Source organism: Lactuca virosa, chromosome 2 (assembly GCF_052849685.1).
Source record: "Lactuca virosa cultivar CGN04683 chromosome 2, Lactuca_virosa_CGN04683_v6, whole genome shotgun sequence".
NCBI lineage: Eukaryota > Viridiplantae > Streptophyta > Magnoliopsida > Asterales > Asteraceae > Lactuca > Lactuca virosa.
The window spans coordinates 298451428-298475067 of NC_136427.1; the positions used below are offsets into that span (position 1 = coordinate 298451428).

At 35.0% G+C, this 23640-nt stretch overlaps 1 protein-coding gene and 1 pseudogene across 1 annotated transcript; both read left to right on the forward strand.

Moving 5' to 3' along the window:
- Window positions 1-5154: 5154 nt before the first annotated feature.
- Window positions 5155-7132, forward strand: LOC145157126 (uncharacterized). Its single transcript, XM_079076246.1, has 2 exons — window positions 5155-6550; window positions 6826-7132. The coding sequence occupies exons 1-2, from the start codon at window positions 5914-5916 to the stop codon at window positions 6861-6863; spliced, it is 675 nt and encodes a 224-aa protein (XP_078932372.1). The 5' UTR covers window positions 5155-5913; the 3' UTR covers window positions 6864-7132.
- Window positions 7133-16619: 9487 nt separating this feature from the next.
- Window positions 16620-17114, forward strand: LOC145158683 (secreted RxLR effector protein 161 pseudogene; annotated as a pseudogene).
- Window positions 17115-23640: the final 6526 nt, after the last annotated feature.

Sequence of the window (23640 nt, forward strand, 5' to 3'; positions counted from 1 at the left end):
ACAGGTGTCATGAATTCAGGTGTTTTAATCAGTTGAGTAACTTGAGTAGAGGTTGAAGTAGAAGAATCAACATGCTGTGTTTTGATAGGTGTTGTAATTTTGAGTGTGTTCTTGCTCACTTCTTTAATCAAATCAACAGTTTGATCGGCCAATGCCCCATGCATGCGTGATAACTCGCTTACCAGTTTTGCCATGTTCAATTTCTTGCTATCGTAAAATTCGGCTATTATTTTGAAGAAATTTTCATCTTGTTCAATCTGGTTATGGATTTCTTTGACGCATTGCTGGAACCCTAGTTTCCCAGAAATTTGAAGATCAATTAGTATATACATTGAAATGAACGATAATTGATTTGTATCGTGAAAGAAAGATTATGTAATGATTCAAGTTCCATAAGGATATTACCTTCTACATTTTCTACAAGGCATTTGGAATTTTCTGACATAATCCGACTATCCTGCCCTTGTGACTGTGATTTTGATTCGACTCCCTCCATACCAAGCGATCAACTGCGTGCAAATTCTGTTAGTCTTAAGAATATTATTTCTCTGTATATGCTCTGTATATTGTGGCTGCAAGATAAAACAAGAATTGTTTTGAAGGCGAAGAAGAAGAAGAAGAAGAAAGAAATAACAGTGGATGCGGTGGATGTAGATAAGAAATCGATTGAATAGAATTGAACCGTGTATAAGTCTTGGTGTTCTATGGGTTGTTTTCTTTTACTCTGTTTTATGTTCTTGATTCCTCTTGATTGACTGGATTGTTTTCAAATGATTCTTGATCATCAATTCGGAGTTAATCAAAAAGTTTGATTAATGTGTAAGCTTTGCACTGAAGTGAATTTGTAATCCCTGCAGATCAATATCACTGAGAGAATTCATGGAACTCGTTTTTTACAACACAAATCATAATGAAACGAAAATAACAACAATGAAGTGGATCACTGAAATCAGTACTAACATAATCAGGCAATCAGCATCCGATCCTTCACAACAAATCGAACTGAACATCATTGAAACCAAAATTAAGAGAGAAGAGTTGAGGATTTCACTAACCTTTCAGAAAAAAACTGAAATTAATTCGAGAGAATTGGTTTACATCTGCAATAATCAGTAATCACTGATTGGGAATATGAAAGCTCGTTCTGTTTTAGAGAGAGATTATGGAGAGAAAGTATAACGGGAGAAACAGGGATCCGAGCCAAAAGAAAATTCCGGAATTTAGGGAGCGAATGTTACCGCCTTTTTCCCGTTTAAATATGCGTTTCCAAATGTTAACGTGGTTGGAGAAGAACTTTGATTCCCCTTTATGAAACTGTAAACTGTAAAGTTGGAATCCTTTTTTTGAATATTAAGATTGATTATTTTTTACATTTTGTTATAATCAGTATTTGTCAAATATAAAAAAAGCACTCTTCTATAAAAATGGAATGATATAATATATATTTATCTTTATATTTACCTTTACTATATTATTAAATATATTGTCTGTTTCTTGAAAATTAAGAGGTATAACTCTTGTAACACCATGTACAATCCTGTTATCTTTACTATATTATTAAACATATTGTCTATTTCTTGAAAATTAAGAGGTATAACTCTTGTAACACCATGTACAATCCTGTTAAGCTTACAATGTAAGCGTATACACACGCGTATTTGAAAAACCCTAATATGTTCCATCAGCCGTCATTTCTCCTAGATCTTTTCTGTTTCCCTCCTTACTCTCTTCAATCTCCGGTAGCCTCGGTTACCACCAACCTCCTGACGTTGTCATTACCTACCTTCACTGGCATCTGCCGCCCGCTTCTAACTTATGTCGAGACGAGAAACCCTAACTCTATCTCGCTGCCACCATCAACGCCATCATTGCACACCGGAAACCATATCCCTAAAGTGGCTCCACTATCGCCACCAGACATCTCACAGTATAAACCGGATTGAGGTAGGTTATTCAAGAGTTTCTTTATGTTCTTACTTTGTGTATGTTAACATGTGTGTTTCGATTTCACGTGCTAGGGCTCAAAAACAGGTGTGAGTTATGTTTTTTTTCTATGGAAATCTTTATAACATGTTTGATTTACTAATAGTCGCGAAAATCTGCAGCAAACCTTCCGAAGAATTTTAACGATCTACCATTGATGTTGGTTCTTGTTGCTTTAAGTTTTTAACAGGTCATACTTTTTTTTTGGTTTTTTTGTTTCTAATATCTCTGGAAATATTGAACAAACTAGCCATTTGATGCTTATCTTGGTCTTTCTAAACGTAACCCCTTTCATATCGTTGATTTTTCTGAAATTTTGCAGATCATTTGCTTCCAGGTCTGTTCAATGTCTGTCATGAGCTTGAAGGACATTGAGATGCAACGCACAAATCATCGTTTGCCCCAACCCGTATCATGTACCTCCGACCATGGCGGACAATTCAAATTTTTTTTTTGAAATCTTTAGCCCCAAAAGTCGTCTCTCTCAAAGACCAGGAATTTAAAATTTGAAAACAAGAAGCAAAATCTCTCTGAAAATCCTATCAAGAAATCCATCAGCAATGAAGTTTCTCCTTCTTCTCGGCCACCTATACATGCTCTGTTCCGGTGTTTCTCTTCTTTTCTCCTTTTCTTTTTCTCCTCCTTCTTTAAACTTCGATGGTTAAAATATTAATGTTGGATCTGGTCTCTTGGTGCATGGATCGTTTCTAAGTAATGTCGAAGGGAAAAAGTTGGGGTGGTTTGTTTTGAGCTGAAATCGCAAATATAAACTTTCAGATCTAATTTATGTTTTGGAATCTTGCAGTTTTTAGCACTCTCACAGAAAACCCTAGCGCTTCAGAGAGATGTTCATGATTTCCATCCACGTGAAACCTTCATCGGTCTTATTATTATTATTATTATTTTTAATTCCCTTTTGTATAAGAAGAATAATGCTCAGATCTTTTGCCACAAACAGTTGGAGACGGATTCATGAACGAAAAATGGTGCATAAATCAAAATCAAAGGGGTAAAGATGAGTATGGGAAGAATAAGAGAAAACCATAGACATCATCATTGCTCTTCCGTGTAGGGTCTACGATATCAAACTCCGATGTATTCAAAACCTATTTCAAATATGTAAGTGACATTTGGTCCATTAAAATTAAAAAGAGCACATGGAATCATGTATATATGTTTTCTTTTAAGTGTGGATTCATTAATTAATTTTATGTGTGTGTGTGTTATCTTTTGTGTTTTAGTACTTAGATCGGTTTACAATTATTTATGTAGTATCATGTTGATGAGCTTTTGAAGAATTCTAAAACTGAAATTCAGATATAGTGCTAAAGTTAGTATCTTGAGTGTAATGCGATCACTTTTAAACTTCAAAATTGACAGGATTCTTGATGAGATGGTAAGAAATTGCTAATACCATTATTCCTAAAAAACATGACAAAATGACCTTGTGAACGTGAGAATTATGTGTGCATGCAGATAGAGGGTTGACTTGAAAGGGAAAGAGGCCAAAGAAACTACATATAGTTATTATGTTTTATTTGTAGAAAGTAATTTAGACTCTATAGATAAGAAATATCTTATTATTTCAACCTTTTTTTATTTGTTTTCAGGTTAATGGTTAAGTGAGTTGTGTTACCTGCAAGTTTCATAAGGACCCAATATTTCGTATATAACCAATCAAGGGATATTTTTAGTTCAATGAGTGTCTTTTTTATAAAAATAAGTCGATATTGCTTCCCATAAGCACAATGTTTACACAACTTTAACTTTGTTGTTTAATGGTTGCCGGGAATACCTGTTACTCAATAATACCATGTTTTTTTCACATATGTTATATGTCATGTTTAATGGTCAAATATCATATGCCACAATCTTGTGATCTTCGGGTTGACCTCAAGAGACAGCTACCAAACCAAAAATAGTTTCACCCTTTACCACTAGGGGTGGGAATTATTTGGTTATAAACCGAAAAATCCGAAAACCAAATCGAACCGAAATCGATTTCAAACCAAACCATATTCAAATTCGAGTTTTGGTTTGGTTTGAGACCAAACCGATTGTGAATTTGGTTTTTGATTCGAGCTTCGGTCTCATAAAGTTTAAACCAAACCAAACCAAACCGAAAAAACCGAATTTCATAAATTAATTAATTAAAAAATATATTATTTATTTCATAGTTTGATTCATAATCCTAATTCTTATTCCGCATATGTCATTTCGTTTTGGGATTATCAATATTTTATATATTAAATAAAATTATTAGTTATAAAGTAAAAAAAAATCATTTTAGATAGTAGTAATACCATTTTAACAGTTTAATGAAACCTTAGATATTTTTGTATGAAAATTTAGATCTTTATGTTTTCAAATTTAGGTTTTTATGTTAAAAAATTCTAATTTATGTTTGGAAAATTGCAACATTATTTTTTTTAAGTTAATATTTGGTTTCCTCGGTTTTCAAACTCAACCAAACCGAATTTGAATTTGGTTTTCGGTTTGATCTAGAGAATTTGAATTTGATTTGGTTTGGTTTTCGAATTAGACCAAAAAATATTTCAAACCGAGAAAACTGATTTGAAAAAACCAAAGAATCTGTAAACCAAACCGATTTCCACCCCTATTTACCACATACAAAGTCAACTCTCTATATCCCTTCATAACTAGTAACTACTAATGTACCCTTTGACATCTTTAACAACCCATTTTGTCTAAATGTACCTGAACCATTTCACTTATATAGTACCTACGGAAATCATTTCTTTCTTAAGCTCGAGAACAAGTTGCCTCCGTGAGTGTCCACATTGTCTCATTGTGTAGAGATGAGATTGAGTGTCACCCTATCAGAAATTCCACCTTTGCTCTTAGACCATCCATAATGGGAGTTGTACGAGGATTTAATAGAATAAATGTAAATATAATATAGAGGGGAGAGAGTGTGGGGTTGAATGATCATGCAATGGTTCAATAGAATTGTAACGAAAATTTATGAATTTTTGAAGAATTAAAATGAATGTATATGTTAGTGTATATTCTAGTTATCTTGTATCTTTGGGGTCCGTTTTGTATATTCCTTATAGCTTAGGGTAGCTTTATGTATTTTATACCCATTAGTTTAATTCTCTTCGTATATGTATCTTTAAACGTTTCTTTCTCTGTAAGCTGTATCAAAACTTTCACAGCAAAAAGGGCTTAAAGCCTTTAATCAAATTACTTCATCTTTCTCACATTCTTATGATCTACATATACATATATATGCTAACATGGTATCAGAGTGTAGGATTTGTTCTTACTCATCCCTCAATCGGTAACCCTAGGCAGATCAATTTCACAACATCGCTCCTTCAAATTTCGGTTCTCAAAATTGAAAATGCTTCACGAAATTCAACTATAAAAAGGTCAATGATCAATCAACTGTGAAATCGCAGAAGCCCTTTCATCCATATCAATTTCTGGTTCGAAGTGTCCTCATACAGTAACCACGTTCTTCCTTTTATTTCTCAAATTACATTATGAATTTAGCTACTTCCACTTCTGTACAAACACGCCCAATATCCGTAGTTCTTGATGGTACCAACTATGTGATGTGGCATTATCATATGACCATCCATCTAAAGTCCCTTGGACTTTACAGTTATGTCACGGGCACGACTACAGCCCCAGTGAAGAACACAGATGAAACAGATGTTGCATTTGCTAAACGGACTGATGACTGGGATATCAAAAATGCCAAAAATTTTGGGTTTCTTTAATTCTTCCACTACTACATATGTTCATAAACAATTTCTTGGATATACGACTGCAAAACAAGTATGGGATTTATTAGCCAAACGTTTCACTACCACTGGACTTTCTCATCAATATCATTTATGGTCTGCATTTTAAAGCAAACGACAGCAACCAGATCAATCTGTCAGTCAATATGTCTCAGATATGCAAGTCATTAAAGATCAACTGAATGATGCTGCTCCACAAATTTTTGATGAGACAGCTGACAAGTTCAGATCTTACTTTAGTCAGCTTCATCTTATCACACTACTAATGGGCCTCACTGATAAATTTGAGAATGTACGGGCATCTCTACTTCATCGGTATCCTCTTACTACACTTGATGCAGCTATTTCAGAGTTGATAAGTGAGGAAAATCGAATTCGTACTCGTTTTCCGGTATCATCCGAGAGTGTGCTACATGTTCCTTTCTCTGGTCTGAAAGGCAAACCACATGATCAAAAATTTGCAACAAAATGGAATACTAGTGAGTGTTCCTTCTGCAAATCACCAGCACATCTACTTCTCAGTTGTCATATTCGTTCGTGCAAATGTTGCAATGTCAAACACCCAAGACATTATGGTTCTGATTGTCCAAAGAATCCTCGAAATATTGGGTCCTATCGTCCACCCTTCAAACCAAACACAGTTACCGGATCCATTCCACCTGAAATGTCCAGTACGACTACTATCGTCACAACATCTAATAATGATCTCATTGAGCTTATGCGGAAGAACCAAGAGCTGATGGAACGTATCATGTCAGGTTCCATGGGAACAAATGAACCAGGATCATCTTCAGGTAACACGTGGTTGTTTGATTCCGGTTGTTGCAACCACATGACTCCTTTATCTGATATCTTTACTACTAAACTACCATCTCATTTCCATCCATCTGTTAGTACCGTCGATGGGACTCGCTTACCAATTACCTTTAGTGGCCATGTATCCACTCCTCACCTATCATTACATAATATCGTTCACGTCCCCAGTTTGTCGGTTATCCTTGTTTCAATTAGTCAACTTTGTGACTCTGGCTCATATGTTCTTTTTTCTCCATTTGGTTGTCTTGTGCAGGATCTGCAGACCAAGGAGACTCTTGGAATAGGCCGTAGAGTTGGAAAAATGTTTGAAGTGGTCTATCTTCGCCTTCCTGCCCCATCTTCCAATCTTGTTGCTTCTGTTCTTAGTTCTTCTTGTTTTGATACTTGGCATGCTAGACTAGGTCATATTTACCAGTCTAAACTTAAACTACTAGTTCAATCCGGTTTACTTGGTATTGTTAAAACCGAGTCAGTTTCTTGTTTATCGTGTAAACTTGGAAAACATCATGCTTTACCTTTTGTTTCAAATGAATTCAAAGCATATGAACCTTTTGACTTGATTCACTCTGATGTTTGGGGACCATCACCTCATCCCACTATGGGAGGTGCTCAATATTTTGTTATCTTTGTTGATGATTGCACCCGTTTTACTTGGATTTATCTTATGAAAAACAGATCCGAGTTACCACATATTTACATCACTTTTGCAAAAATGATTCAAACACATTTTTCAAAACCCATCAAAGTATTTCGTGCTGATAATGCTATGGAATACAAATAGTATTCATGTCCAGGTACCTCTCAACAAAATGGTCGTGCTGAACGAAAACATCGACACATTTTAGATACTATTCTCACTCTACTTATCTCATCTCAAGTACCTGAACGTTTCTAGGGTGAAGCAACATTTACAGTTATATACACCATCAATCGACATCCCACACAAATCCTTCAAAACAAGTCACCATATGAGCTTCTTCATAAAACTCTACCAGCTTACGATCTCCTTCGTGTCTGGGGATGTGTCTATTTTGTTCAGTTACAGTCTCATGAATGCTCAAAACTTGAGCCTCGTTCCCGTCTTTGTTGCTTTCTTGGTTATGGCATTGAACATAAGGGCTACCGTTGTTAGGATCCTATATCCAAACGCCTTCGAATCTCTCGTCATGTCACCTTTTGGGAACACAAAATGTTCTCTGGCATTTCTAAATTTCAGGTTAATTCTCCTTTATCTAATCTCTTTTTCACAAATATTTCTATCTCATTAGACTCACATGAACCTGAATCCCATGATCCAGAATGTCCTCCATTCAATTCCTCATCTTCTCTTCTAGACGATCAAACAGAACATTCAAGTTCAACTCCACAACCTATTCTCGAGACCCCTCCCCAATCTCCAGATCCGATAGCCAACCCATCTTTGGATACACGACGTTCTGAAAGGGTAAGACATATTCCCTCTCATCTTCGTGATTTTCACTGTTACACCACTTTACTATCACACTATGAACCTTCTTCCTATAAAGAGGCAATATCTAACCCATTATGGCATAATGCTATGCAAGAAGAACTTCAATCCTTAAATAAGGCTCAAACTTAGGAAATTGTTCCACTTCCACAGGGGAAGTCTCTTATTGGTTCCAAATGGGTATATAAAGTCAAATCTAGATCAGATGGTACGGTTGATAGGTACAAAGCACGCCTTGTTGCTAAAGACTTTAATCAGGAATATGGGATTGATTATGAGGAAACTTTTGCTCCGGTTGCACGTATTACTTCGGTTCGTAGCTTACTAGCTATAGCTGCAGCTCGTTGTTGGCCTCTATACCAAATGAATGTTAAAAATGCTTTCCTTAATGGTGATCTTGCTGTGGAAGTTTATGTTGGGTTTTGAGCATTCTAACACTTCCTAAGTGTACATGCAACCCTAATAAACCTTGGATCTATGTTTGTCTAAGGTACATGCAAAATATTATTTTCCAAGGTTTATAACCTATCTAGCATGGCATGGGGTACTTTTAAACATAAAAGGACTAGATGAATTACATATCTTTTGTTGATTGTTGATTCCTTGAAGTTTGAGAGCCAAGCACCAATAATGTGAATGCCTCAAATGGAAATCACAAATCACCACAAACTTGGAAAATGTATGAGAGAGTATACTAACACTTAGAAATCGGCCACCACTATTACACACACACTAGGGTCTCATTTCATGCAACATGAGCTTGTTTATATAGTGTGCATGGTTATGGTGAAACCCTAATAACCCATGTCTTTTCCTTTCCAAGGATCCATGGGTTAAAAGCTCCATGGATCATCCATGGACTTCCACATAAGCTTAGCCCATTAACAAATGAGTATTAGCCCACACCATATAAATATAATAGCCCATGATTTAATTAGTCTTCCTTTTAATCACTAAATTAATTCATAATTAATTCAAGATTAAAACTAATTAAATAACATGACTTTATATTAATATATTATAACTTATAATATATTAATAAATCGTAAGTATACAATTCTCATAAAATTATCCATAAACAGTTTGGGTGAAGTGCAACCCAAATGGACCATGCCGGGTCGGGTCAAGTATATACCAAATAAGTTATGGACTTAGACACCTTATCCAACAGTCTCCCACTTGGATAAGTCTAATAACTGTATTTGCGTATGTTACTTCAGGAACCAACCAGCAATCGTAGCTCTCGAAAACTCAGTTGAACTATGAAGCGCCATTTTAGATAAGTGATCATATAATCCTCTGTTCTCATGATATCAGCCGGACAAATACATGGAACAACGTCGTACTTATTGTCCAACAGTTTGTTTCCCGATTTCCGATTTGTTTGACAAAGAACTAAATTGAACACATCAATTAGGTTCTGACCGGGACCGGTACATAGGTCAAAACAAAATCATCGAGGGGCCCAGATATCGCTTCTATTTCTAGAAGGAACAGATAAACTTCGACTCATATGCTTGTTCTACTACTTGTTGAATTGTACACAAAGGCACGTTTTATAACATCAAGTTACTGATGCGTTTTCGTGCAATCAATGCACAACCAACTCATAGGCAACAACTCATATCTCTAGGTTTGAAGACTTATATGATATTACCGTCTCACGATCACTCGAGATAAATTCCATGAAGTGATACAAGTGAGCGTGGGTTAATTCCAATACTCATAACTTATGAGTACTCATGAATGTTGTAGCAACCATTGCTATGTCTAAACACGTTTAGCCATCTACAAACTCGATTCATGACAGTCTTAATTCATACCTACTTCCAACATATGAACGACTGTGGAGTGTTTAAATAACTTAGTCATTCGGAAAGAATAACCTAGCTATTCTGGAAGTCAAAACATGCAAAGTGAAACACAATAATAATTGAATCCAATATGGTCTCAGAACCCTTTTGAATATAAATAAAACCACCTTTTATTTATTACCATATTGATTACACATTATTCATTGTATAATGTTTCAAATAATCAACTTAATACTTGAACAGAAACAACAGTCGTCCCATGCTCCTAGCATGTACACTTTGTTTTTCTAAACAATAGTTATGCCATACTCCAAGTATGCACACTATGTTTGTCTATGATCTTTACTTTGTGAAATAGATCAATTGAACATGATTCCAATGATGCTCATTTCACAATCCCAAATCCTTATTGTAAATGTAAGAATTCCTAATTCCTACCATTTACCAAAAAACTGTTAGATTTTAAACTTATATGCACTGATCCTCTCGTAATGATTATGCACAAGGTCACCAAAACCTTGTCATCAGTCATTACAGAGGATTCCAAAGGAGATCAACTCTATGGAAACGAACTCTCATATTCAAAGTACATTGCTTTGAACATCCTTCTTGCATAAAAGTTTCTAACTTTCTCATAGATTCTTAATATCCAACTCCCAATATGGAAAATTTCCATATTCCCATTTTGATTATCATATCTGAACAAGAGCTACCTCTTTTCAGAATATATCCATATGGTCCTTCCAAAATTTAACACTATACTTCCAACTGTCCCTGAGCAACCAATCTTTGGTGAACCTTAGATTGTCCTCGACAATTGCTTAATCATTTTAGTCTTATCCAATTCTAGACTTTTCCCTTCTTAATGCTTTGAGCATTTGGAAAATTTAGAAAGGATGAATATTATAGCACATGTGACCGATCCTATACCCGAAGCATATGGGACACGATTCACGATGTCTCACATAAAGACCTGATACTAGATCAGTTTTTTGCTACAATATTTTTTTTTATTTGCCATGTTTTCAAAAATCGACTATGAAGAGGGATGTCGTAATCATAATCGAATTTGAGAACGCAATATATATAGAAATTCTTTAAGTTGAACCATTCCAACATAAAATACATATATATATCCTTGACTAAAGATGATTGAAAACTCAATCTAAGCTTTTAGAATTGAAATGAAGTATAATTTCCTCTCCCTTAATTATAGCAAAACAACTTTTCCAACCCCTACAACTTTACGAATTGAAACTTTTGTTTTTCAATAATTAACATTGCTAACTTGCAACACTAAACATAATAATCATGCTCCCACTAACATGATGATTATCAGCATAACACTTATGCTCCCACTAGCTCTGACATATTTCCAGAAATCAACTGGACTTCTGAAATTTAGATTCGTACACCCTTTCTTAGATAGCTCACATGTGTGTCTAAACAATTTCCAGAACTATGAAAAGGGATGCCGTAATCATAGTATTAATTGTTTAGACCTTTGTCATTTCTCACAAGTCCATGTTAGTGTGCCGGTTAACCACACACGCTCCACTAACGACTTTGAGAATGCAAACATCACAATTGCTATCTACTTAAAATCTTCTTAGTGAAAGCATTTCCTCACCATCATTTTCATGAATCGGAGAGAAACCTTATGACACTTAGATTTTATAGTGTATGAGTTTATATCCATGTGAATTTGTCAAAACCATAATCACAAGACAAGATTAGTGACAAATTCAGCCTTACATGGATTGAACTTGTTCAATCTTAATTTCTTGTCACCTGGTAGCACAAGGCCCACCAATGCTTCCAAGCTGTTATGCACACAGTTTAGAACTAACAGAACTCATATGCATAGTCAACTTAATAGGAACAGACACAGAAACAAGAATTATGTCAACTTAATAGGTTGCAAACCTTAAGTCGTGTGCTAGTGATAAAACTCAAGTTTTACTCTTGATTAAATCTTGAAATCCTTTCAGGATCTTTAAGACTCCCACTGTCCTCTTGACATATAAGTTTCCCTAGTCAAGAACCATTCCTTGACAAAACAAATATTCAAGGGATAGTGCGGATTCTTATCAAGACCAACACTTCACACAATTGGTCTTAATTGGTCTTTGTCTCATTCAAGACATCACAACTTACCAATTTCAAATGTACAAGAGTAGAAAACATTTTACACTACATTTGATAAGTGTTTTAAACCTTACCTTATGTCACTCAATGTTACAATCTTGGAGTATGACTCTAAGAGTTGTTTTGGAACGAAGTATGACTCATTCTCTTGATTTTAACCATTCCAACAATTCATGACCCCTCTTCTTAGTCATACCAATGCACTAAGATATCCTTAGAGTATGAATTTGTGATATGGTTTCATAATCATTAAGATGATCATAAAAACATGATACTAAAGTACTCTCCCATCTTTTCAGATTTGAGAAACTTTTATCTCTCTGCCAAATTTGATTCTTCTCATCCGTTCTGCCATACATTGAAACTTTTCCAATGTTACAGAATTATACTTAACCTTATAAGTATAACCATATTTACTAATCTTTAGTAAATAATGACGAATTGATCTTTGTGGTGGACCTTGACCAGCACACACCCAGTGTACCTAATTCCTTAGTCCTTCAATTGACTCACATATGCATGTGATCAATGAATTAGTCTCAATTTTACAAAGATGAAAATTCTCATTCATCATACAATACAGCTTGTATGATTCCAAGTTTCTGTCCAACTGAAGCTTCGGTGATGAGAACCTTTCCTCATTTGGTAAATTCAGACACTACCACAAATGAGAGAATCAAACTCATATTTCCAATATTGCTAGAAACATACAAACATCAATTTTCCATAAATGCCATTGTAAGGGGATATAATATAAAATAAACTAAACAAAACTTTTATTTCTTTATAATGCGGAAAAATATTCCTTACAATGCATCTTCAAATGAAAACTATGCTATTACATATTTCCTAGCAATCTATCATAACTTTTTAAGTAGTAGTTCAAAAATCCGATCCTCGAACCATGCGATAGAAATCCATCTTCGTGATCAGATTCAACACACTCTTCTTTTAACCTTCCTTTTGCTCGATCCTGCTAAACATCAAGATGCAACCTAGTCACATCATGTAATAAGAATCAACAATTAGGAACTTTAACAAAGTTAGATAGTGGACTTACCTGAAGCCGAGTCAAACATTTTGTCTCTACTTGCTTCCAAATATTTCAGGTATTCAGGGCAGCTTCGCTTCCAATGTCCCTTCTCATGACAATAAAAACATATAGACTCTTTGGGAATGGTACACGAGACAATCACAGACTTAGCCTTTCCCTTTACCTTTTGGTCAACCGGGTTGACCAAGGCCGATCCCTTCCCATTAGGAAGAGAAAGCTTTTCTGGACTTCCTACGTTACCATTTTCCATGTCCATGGAAGTTTCAGAATTAGACCTTCCATCAATATTTGCTTGACCATTGCGCCAAATCATTGCTGATTCAGCAGCAACAAGAAAATAAGAAAGATCTATTAGGGTTATGTCAGGATCTGTCATATGGTATTCTTTAATAAACTCACCATACGACTCAGGAAGTGACTGAAGAACCCAGTCAACAGCGAACTTCCTTGAAATAACAGCACCCAACATTCTCAACCTGTCAATGTGTGACTTCATTCCTAAGACATGAGTGCACACAGGTCTTCCATCTTTATGTTTCATTTCTAGTAGAGCTTGAGTGATCTTGAACCTTTCAAGTCTTCGGGCTTGTGGGTCAGGGAGAATAAATGGAGGAGGTGGGGGGAGTGAAGCATGATGTTGAGGGACATCATCTTCAAGAGGAAAGCTTGTTTCAAGCGATTTGGGAAGATCATAGTTGTCTGAACTAGACATCTACAATGGGAGAAAATCAAGTTAGTTGATTCAAGTCCTTAATATAACACCCAATATGAAATATTAAGGCTAGGACCCAACACAATATTTTATAACTTGGAAGAGGGATGCCGTAATCCAAGCTATAAAATATTTGAAGGTAGGTGAATGACGATTCACCAATTTCCACCATGAAAAACGAAATAATTTATTAGGTTTTAATTGGATTTGAAACTCCTATATCTTTTGAGATTCATTGAACTTTTCAATGGCATGTTTCAATCTCGATTGTGCCCTTCAGGATTTGTGACTGGGATGCCGAGGATCACAAAACAAGGTGTGAATAACAATGCAAACTCACTTGGTACCCTTAATATTATCACCTAATCGATGTGCCGGTTAACCACACACGCTCCACCGATCTATGATAAACATTAAGTCACCCTTCGTGATCCTTACTAGTCCAAGTTAGTGTGCCGGTTAACCACACACGCTCCACCAACGACTTGGTAAGGTACAAAGTGTGAATTTCATGGGTTAGCACCATATTCACATTTTCCTAAAGTAACTAAGATTGGGAATTTATAAAAGGTTTAGTTACTTTATAATATTCATTATACTTTTAATGAGAATTTTAAGTCATTGTCCTACCCGTTCGGCTAACGACCCTCCACCGATCAAGGAAGCGGTGGGTGAGAGTGGACACCCATTAAGCTGCCATTTTATAGGCAACAACCTTATACCCCCCCCCCTTATAGACCGGCTTCGTGAATGAGACCTACTAACGGTAAAACGACTTAATCTTATACATATATATAATAATTAACCATTAATGTTATAAATAATATAAGGGTTGAATTTTAACTTTTAAAACTCTAAGGGTTGGAATTAAAGTATATTAAAGTGTGTGTAACTTTACAAATTCCAAAACTTGAGGGCAAGTTTTGTAACTATCCAAAACTTTTCATTTCATAACTTATGAATTAAAGGTTCATAAAAATGAAGACTCTTCATTTTATGTAACTTATGTGTTTTAAATGTGTGTTTAAAAGAAGTGACCTTTGGATATCCATAACTTGAGGACAAATTATGGACTCCATTAAAACACATAAATGATCAAGAATTAATCCTAAACAATTCAGCAAATAATTCGTATCATCTTCTAAATTCATAAGAACATGAACATGATCATCAAAGTTTCAAGAATTATATGAACACATACAAAGCATGAAATTTTGATATAAGCTATTGTAAATGGATTAGAACAACCATTACACCAACTAAAACAAGTTTTAAAACACCAAAACAGTTTAGGGTAATGTTTCTAGTCCATTTCCAGCAGCAAAAGTCGAAAATCTGCATTCTGAGGCTCCTACTCGCCGAGTGCACGAACCTACTCGCCGAGTAGTATGAATTTACACATGAACTCGGCGAGTCCCCCCATGGACTCGGCGAGTTCATCAGTCAGACAGCAAAAATCGACTTTTTATCACTATTTTGCATCAAGTATCAAACAAACAAGCCTAGGCTCTGATACCACTGTTCGGTTTTGAGCATTCTAACACTTCCTAAGTGTACATGCAACCCTAATAAACCTTGGATCTATGTTTGTCTAAGGTACATGCAAAATATTATTTTCCAAGGTTTATAACCTATCTAGCATGGCATGGGGTACTTTTAAACATAAAAGGACTAGATGAATTACATACCTTTTGTTGATTGTTGATTCCTTGGAGTTTGAGAGCCAAGCACCAATAATGTGAATGCCTCAAATGGAAATCACAAATCACCACAAACTTGGAAAATGTATGAGAGAGTATACTAACACTTAGAAATCGGCCACCACTATTACACACAGACTAGGGTCTCATTTCATGCAACATGAGCTTGTTTATATAGTGTGCATGGTTAGGGTGAAACCCTAATAACCCATGTCTTTTCCTTTCCAAGGATCCATGGGTTAAAAGCTCCATGGATCATCCATGGACTTCCACATAAGCTTAGCCCATTAACAAATGAGTATTAGCCCACGCCATATAAATATAATAGCCCATGATTTAATTAGTCTTCCTTTTAATCACTAAATTAATTCATAATTAATTCAAGATTAAAACTAATTAAATAACATGACTTTATATTAATATATTATAACTTATAATATATTAATAAATCGTAAGTATACAATTCTCATAAAATTATCCATAAACAGTTTGGGTGAAGTGCAACCCAAATGGACCATGCCGGGTCGGGTCAAGTATATACCAAATAAGTTATGGACTTAGACACCTTATCCAACAGTTTATATGCGTCCCCTAGTGGTGTTGATCACCCTCCTGGCCATGTTTGTCGTCTTTGAAAATCACTTTATGGTCTAAAACAAGCACCACGTGCATGGTTTGAAAAATTCAGCACCACTATTCTTACTTTTGGATTCTCCTCAAGCCCCTATGACTTGGGTCTATTCACTCGTACCACAGACAATGGAACTATTCTGCTCTTGCTATATGTTGATGACATGATCATTACATGCAGTGACACTACTGGTATTTTGCAACTAAAACAGTCTCTCAGTTCTTGTTTTGAGATGAAAGATCTTGGCAATCTTCACTACTTTCTGGGCCTTGAGGTATTATCTGATGCTTCAAGAATATACTTATGGCAAGCAAAGTATATTTTAGATTTATTGTCTCGCTCGGGTCTTACAGATGCAAAAGTGGTTTCTACACCGTTAGAGCCAAATTCTCATTTGGTCCCTGGGAGTGGCACCCCTCTTAGTGACCCTACTGCTTACAGATAGCTGGTCGGTTCATTGGTTTATCTTACGGTTACGCGTCCCGACCTTGCCTATGCCGTTCATACGGTTAGTCAGTTTATGGCAGCTCCCTCTTCTGATCATTATGCAGCTGTTCTTCGGATCCTTCGATACCTCAAGGGTACATTGTTTCATGGACTTCATTTTCCGTCTGGATCATCTCTAGTCTTGAAAGCTTTTTCAGATGTAGGCTGGGATGGAGATTTGACTGATCGACGATCTACCACAGGTTATTGTTTCTTTCTGGGTGACTCTCTCATATCATGGAGGAGTAAGAAACAGTCCCTTACAGCCTGCTCAAGTACCGAAGCTGAATATCGAGCGCTAGCCGACACCACTCAAGAATTAGTCTGGTTACGTTGGCTTTTGTCTGACATGGGTGCTCCACAGCCTCTTCCTACTCCACTTTGGTGTGACAACAACAGTGTTATTCAAATTTCCCATAATGATGTGTTCCATGAACGCACAAAACATATTAAGATTGACTGTCACTTTACTCGACAACATGTAGTTCGTAAAACTGTTCAACTTTTTCCAATTTCCACGACTGATTAGCATGCTGACATATTCACCAAGGCACTCCTACCCAGTCGTTTTCAGTTTTTAGTTTCCAAACTTAAGTTGAACCATTCCTTCCCTACTTGAGTTTGAGGGGGGATGTTAGTGTATATTCTAGTTATCTTGTATCTTTGGGGTCCGTTTTGTATATTCCTTATATCTTAGGGTAGCTTTATGTATTTTATACCCATTAGTTTAATTCTCTTCGTATATGTATCTTTAAACGTTTCTTTCTCTGTAAGCTGTATCAAAACTTTCACAGCAAAAAGGGCTTGAAGCCTTTAATCAAATTACTTCATCTTTCTCACATTCTTATGATCTACATATACATATATATGCTCACAGTATACATTCTCTTTCCTACTTGGCATTTCATACAACTCTCCATGGTTTTAATCCATTGGAGATGGCCTTATAGTAATTTGTTATGATTTGCGGAAGCCTAAACCAAAAACTTAGGCCATCTCCAATGCATTGAACTCAAATGAGTTCAATGGATTGCCACATGTACATTCCACTCACTATACCATTTTACCTATTAAACTCTACACTCCATTAAACTCAATATAATTTAATGGATTGACACATCATTTATGTGTGTGTGTGTGTGTGAGTAGAGAGAGTGTAGAGTTCAATGGGGATTGAACTCTCCATTCTATTGAGTGCCATGTCATTAACCCACAATGGGGATTTTGAGTTTAATGGGATTAAACTCCCCATTCAACTCCCCATTAAACTACCATTGGAGATGGCCTTAAGAATAAATTGATTGAGAAGTTAACGATGGAAAAAGCTAATGAATCTATATTTACTAGGCAGGAGCAAACGGACCGAACCGGCCGGAAACGGCCCGACCTGGACCCGAACCAGGAACCGGCTTCGGCCAAAATCAAGAACCGAACCGGCCCGGCGGTACTACCGGTTCCGGTTTTTACCGGTTTTCGGTTTTGGAACCGGTATGAATTGACACACTTCCTTGCGGGACTTGTAACCCATTCAATTTTTAACCAAATCAAGCGTTTTTATAGTCTAAACTTAACTACAAAACCTAAACTACGTGTAGGAAAAAGATTCAGGTCAAATAAACTTAAATTGAGTGAGTTATGCACATTTGAACAACAAAGTCAGATTACGTTTAATTGTTGTAACATAAAAAAATTCTGATTTGACACCCTTCCTTGCGGGGCTTGTAACTCATTCAATTTCTAACCAAATCAAACGTTTTTATAGTCTAAACTTAACTACAAATCCTAATCTACATGTAAGAAAAAGATTCAGGTCAAAAAAGGTTAAATTGAGTGAGTTATGCACATTTGAACAATAAAGTCAGATTACATTTAATTGCTGAAACATAAAAAAAATTCTGATTTGACACCCTTCTTTGTGGGGCTTGTAACTCATTCAATTTTTAACCAAATCAAGCGTTTTTATAGTCTAAACTTAACTACAAATCCTAATCTACATGTAGGAAAAAGATTCAGGTCAAAAAAAGTTAAATTGAGTGAGTTATGTATATTTGAACAACAAAGTCAGATTACATTTAATTGCTGAAACATAAAAAAAATTCTGATTTGACATCCGTCTTTGCGGGGCTTGTAACTCATTCAATTTTTAACCAAATCAAGTGTTTTTATAGTCTAAACTTAACTACAAATCATAATATACATGTAGGAAAAAGATTCCGGGCAAAAAAAATTATATTGAGTGAGTTATGCAACTTTCAAATTTTGAGTGAGTTATCCGGTCCGGTTCCCGGTTTTGGGCCGGTTCCACCGACCGGTTCTTACCGGGTCCCGGTTCCAAAAATTGACAAAATTATAGTACCGATCCCGGCCCGACCGGTTCCATCGGGTTCCGGTTCCGGTTCCGGCCGGTTCCCCGGTCTATATGCTCATCCCTAATAATTGATGTATCCGAATACTGTGACACGATACTAGTTAGGAAAAAAAAAATACTGTGAAAGGGTGATATGTCCTATACATAGCCACATAGGCACCCAAGACAAATGTTTAATATCACATTCTTCACATGATTAATCACAGAAATTGCATATCTCCTTCATATTCGAACGAGATTCTTCCACCTTGTAGCTATAATACCAAATTGTTACAAAATGTGTGTGTAAACGTGTTTGTAAAGGAATTAGAACAAAAAAAATTGGACACCAAATTGCCATGCATGAACTGGGTTCTCTTATTGCTTTGTGTATGTATGCGTACAGAAGGAAACAAAGAAGAAAATTGGGAAAAACTCAACACTTGAATAATGAGACTAAGTCTATCTCAAATTCATCACAACATACATCTAAATGGTCAAAGTCAAACCAGCATTTGACTTTATCTACAGCTAAAACCCATATGCTTTGTATTTACGTCACCAAATACACACATTCATTGTCCTTTACACAAGATCTTCAAACTGCATCTTCAGACGTCACTTCCCTCTCGCTATCCAATTCCACACCTTTCAGTTTTAGTTTCAGTTCATCTGTACATATCTTTAGAGCATCATGCTTCTTGTTCAGATCATCAACCAACTCACACTTTTCCTTAAGTTCCATTTCCAACCTTTCAATATCGTTATTCATTCTATCCTCTTCAGTCGCATGAGAATTTTTTAGTAGATCAATCTGGGTACTCAGTTCTATGATTTGTTCATCTCGCTTTGCTATTTCAGTTAGGCCTAACGCTACTTCCTCATACAATTTTAGATTCTGAGCTTCTACTTTATCATATTCCTTCTGTAAACGACCAGTTATGCCAAGAATCTTGTTAGTCAACTCATTTTTCAGATTTTTATTTTCTTCGTCCGATTTTATTACTTGCTGTCTGGAGGCCTCTAGAACACCGAACATTTTTTCATACCTACGATTTGTCTCAGCAATCGTAAGTTTAAGCTCAGCCGCGTTAGCTTTCTCAGCTTCAAGAATCGCATTTTCGTCTGTTAAATCCTGAATTTTTTTCTTCAAAGTAAGCTGTTTTTTTTCAAGAGTTGAAATCTTTTTGCGTAACATGACTGACACCTCAGGCTCAGGGTCATGGACTTTGGTTTCTTTCACTTTCGATTCATCAGTCTTGACTGGTGGATTTAGATGCTTCTTGGTGGATTCTAACTGATCGGGATTTGATGATAATGCGAAGGAAGATTCTGAGCCTTCTCTTGTAGAAAAACGAAAACCACCTCCACTTGTGTCTAGAGTAAATTCATAACCAACAGGTGTCTTGAATTCAGGTGTTTTACTCATTTGAGGAGAGGTTGAAGTAGAAGAATCAACATGCTCTGTTTTGATAGGTGTTGTAGATTTATGAGTGTTCTTGCTCACTTCTTTAATCAAATGAACATGTTCATCAGCCAACGCCATGTGCATGCGAGATAACTCTGTAACCATTGTTGTCAATTTAGGCTTCTTGAAGTCGCCAATTTTGGGTACATTTTCATCTTGCTCAATCACGTTAAGGATTTCTTTAACACACTGCTGGAACCCTAATTTCCAAGAAAATTCAAGCTCAATTAGCATAATGGTTTGTTTAGTGATAAAAACATTCTGTAAATTTTCATGTTCTGTAAGGATCTTACCTTCCACATTTTCGAAAAGGAATGAAGAATTTTCTGGCATATTTTCACTGTCCTGCCCTTGTGAGTGTGATTTTGTCATGTTCTTGTTGACTTCTTTAATCAGATGGATATTTTCTTCAGCCAATGCCCCATGCACACGCGATAACTCGGTTACCAGTTTTGTCATGTTCGACTTCTTGCTGTCGTAAAATTCGGCTATTACTTTGGAGAAATTTTCATCATCTTCGATCTGGTTAAGGAATTCTTTGACACATTGCTCGAACACTAGTTTCCAAGAAATTTCAAACTCAGTTAGTATATAGATTGTAATATAAATATTTCAAAGATTCTTTAAAAAGAACCATAGACAGCAAATTCATGAAAAGATGGCTAAACAATACATGTTCTGTAACTCTAAGGATCTTACCTTGCACATTTTGTGACGTAATCTGACTATCCTGCCCTTGTGACTGTGCTTTTGATTCGTCGCCCTCCATATCAAGAAACCAACTACCCTGCAATACTTGATATATCAGAGCATAAGATTAAGACTTGCTTCCGACCCTTTAATTGTGTCAAAACATTCAAAAGGGTCTTGTTTACTTGCACACAAACAATATAGATACAATTTATATTGATTGAAAACTTATTTATCATTGCTTGTTATCTAAATGCATCAACTCACAAAAGTGCAAAATCCAACAGAGATGTCAAAACTCAAATCCTTCACGCAAGTAAAGAAAAATGTTCATGTTAGAGATCACCAGAAAAACATATTGCAACATTGATAGAGTATAGTTAGCAACTGGGGTGTTATTTCTGTGAATCCTGTTGTAAGGTCTGTTTTCGTTTACTCTGTTTTGTGTTCTTGATCGTTCTTGATTGATTAGGTTGTTTGAATTTGATTCTTGATCATCATTACCATTTGATTTCATCCAAAAGTCCGATTAGTCTGAAATTTTGCACTGAATTCAATTGTAATCTAATACTACTTTCATGTCACCTTTCATTCTACCACATCAGAAAACGTCAATGAAGCAAAAACTTAAAACCATGGATTAAATACAATTCAATCATATCTAACACAGATTGTGCAAAACAGAATCATAGATGATAATGAAAATTACGAAGATGAACTGAATCACCGAAATCAGTAATCACTACTAATCATAATCAACATCTTACATCCAATCTTTCACAAGAAATCAATGAAACCAAAATTGAAGAGGAAAGTAGCTTACGGATTTGACTATCCTTTTCACGAAAGTGAAATTGATTCGAAAGAAATGATTTACAGCTACAAGAATTACTGATTGCGATGTTCAAAGCTCTTTCGGTGTGTTTGAGAGAAGAGAGAGAGATGCTCTGAACAGGAGAAGACTCCGGATTTAATGGACTGGATGGTACCCGCCTTATTCCCGTTTAAATTTGTAATGACTATAATAACCTTCGGCTTTTGAAAAACCTGTACGTGATTTCAAAGAACGCGGAAGGGTATTTAAGTAAATCAGATGGACTGCAAATAACTGCCAGACCCAAATGTGAATGGAAAAAGGGTCCTGTTATTCGCCCCCCTACAAACCCTATATTCACCCTATATGCACGCGCTTTTTGCATCTGTTTTTTTTTCTTTTGCAAATAAACTTCTCTAATTTACATTAGGGACCCTTTATTTTTAAAATTTATCAAAATTAAAACTTTCCATTATTTTCTTTTTTTTTCTTTTTATATTGTTTATTTTTATTTTATTTTCATTTTATTTTCTCTTATATTATAGTTGAAATTTATTAATTTTTTCTTTAATATTTTTGTCATCGTGTTTTTTAAAATTTATATCATTTTGTTATAAATCAAGTTCAATTTTATTCATGCTTTGTAATGTTTATATCCTTTTACTTTAAGTCAAGTTCATTTTTTCATAAGTGGCATAATTATTTTATTTACTAGTATTTTTTGTTAATAAAAACATAAGATTTAAGTTCATTAAAAATGAATACTATATATTTTCTAATAAAATAAGTTAAAAAAAATAAAAAACTTTAATATATATATATATATATATATATATATATATATATATGTATATATAAACATCAAATCAAATAGGGGGATGGGATATTAAATGGATTGAGGGGGGCTGAATACCTTCACCCTATGGAAAAAATGTGCAAGGGTATTTATAAAAATTTTGGAAATTAACACTTATTAATGACTAGCCAAACATATAAAATGATTTCTATGAAAAATATAATAAAATATCAATATAATTTTTCATTTGATCCGATTCTAAATCCTTCTTAATAAATGAAGAGTTTTTTTTTGTCACATGTCAATCTTTCATTAGTTTTGACACTTGTCATTTTGTAGTATTTTTGAAATAAATATTATCCACTTGTCAATTTTTGGTTTGTTTCAATTTTTAAAATTAAAGTCATATACTTATATATGTAAAGTATTAAATATCATATATATGATACTCCCTCCGTCCCAATATTATTGTCCACAGACAAAAAAACATACAGATTAAAAAAGTATTAATTACCATTAACTTTATACAATAAAATGACAGTTTTGTCATTACTTTGCATTTAATGTTCTATTAAATGTTTAGTTGGTTAAGTAATAATGGGGAGTATTTTGGTAAAAATGTTATTTATTTTTAGAAGTGGACTATTATTTTAGGACAAACCAAAAAGAAAAGATAGACTATAATTTTGGGACGGAGGAGTATTAAATTGCAATAAATACGTTTCTCCATTTCTTATTTTAAATTGTACATTAAAAAATATTTTATGTTTACACTTTAATGTTTAATCTTTTTTAAATCAATCCGTGTAATACACAGGTCTCACAATGAAAATATATTATTGATAATTTTCTTTGAAACATTTCAATTTACTGTAAAGTGTAAAATAGAAGATAACCATACCTATCATTTTTTTTCTTCTTATTTTATAGTTTGTGGAAC

Excerpts from the sequence above, each read along its gene's own strand:
- LOC145157126 (XM_079076246.1), top strand. The coding sequence starts at position 5,914 with ATGCAAGTCATTAAAGATCAACTGAATGATGCTGCTCCACAAATTTTT. Across the intron at positions 6,551-6,825 it reads TGAACCAGGATCATCTTCAG|GATCTGCAGACCAAGGAGAC; the intron begins GTAACACGTGGT and ends TGTCTTGTGCAG.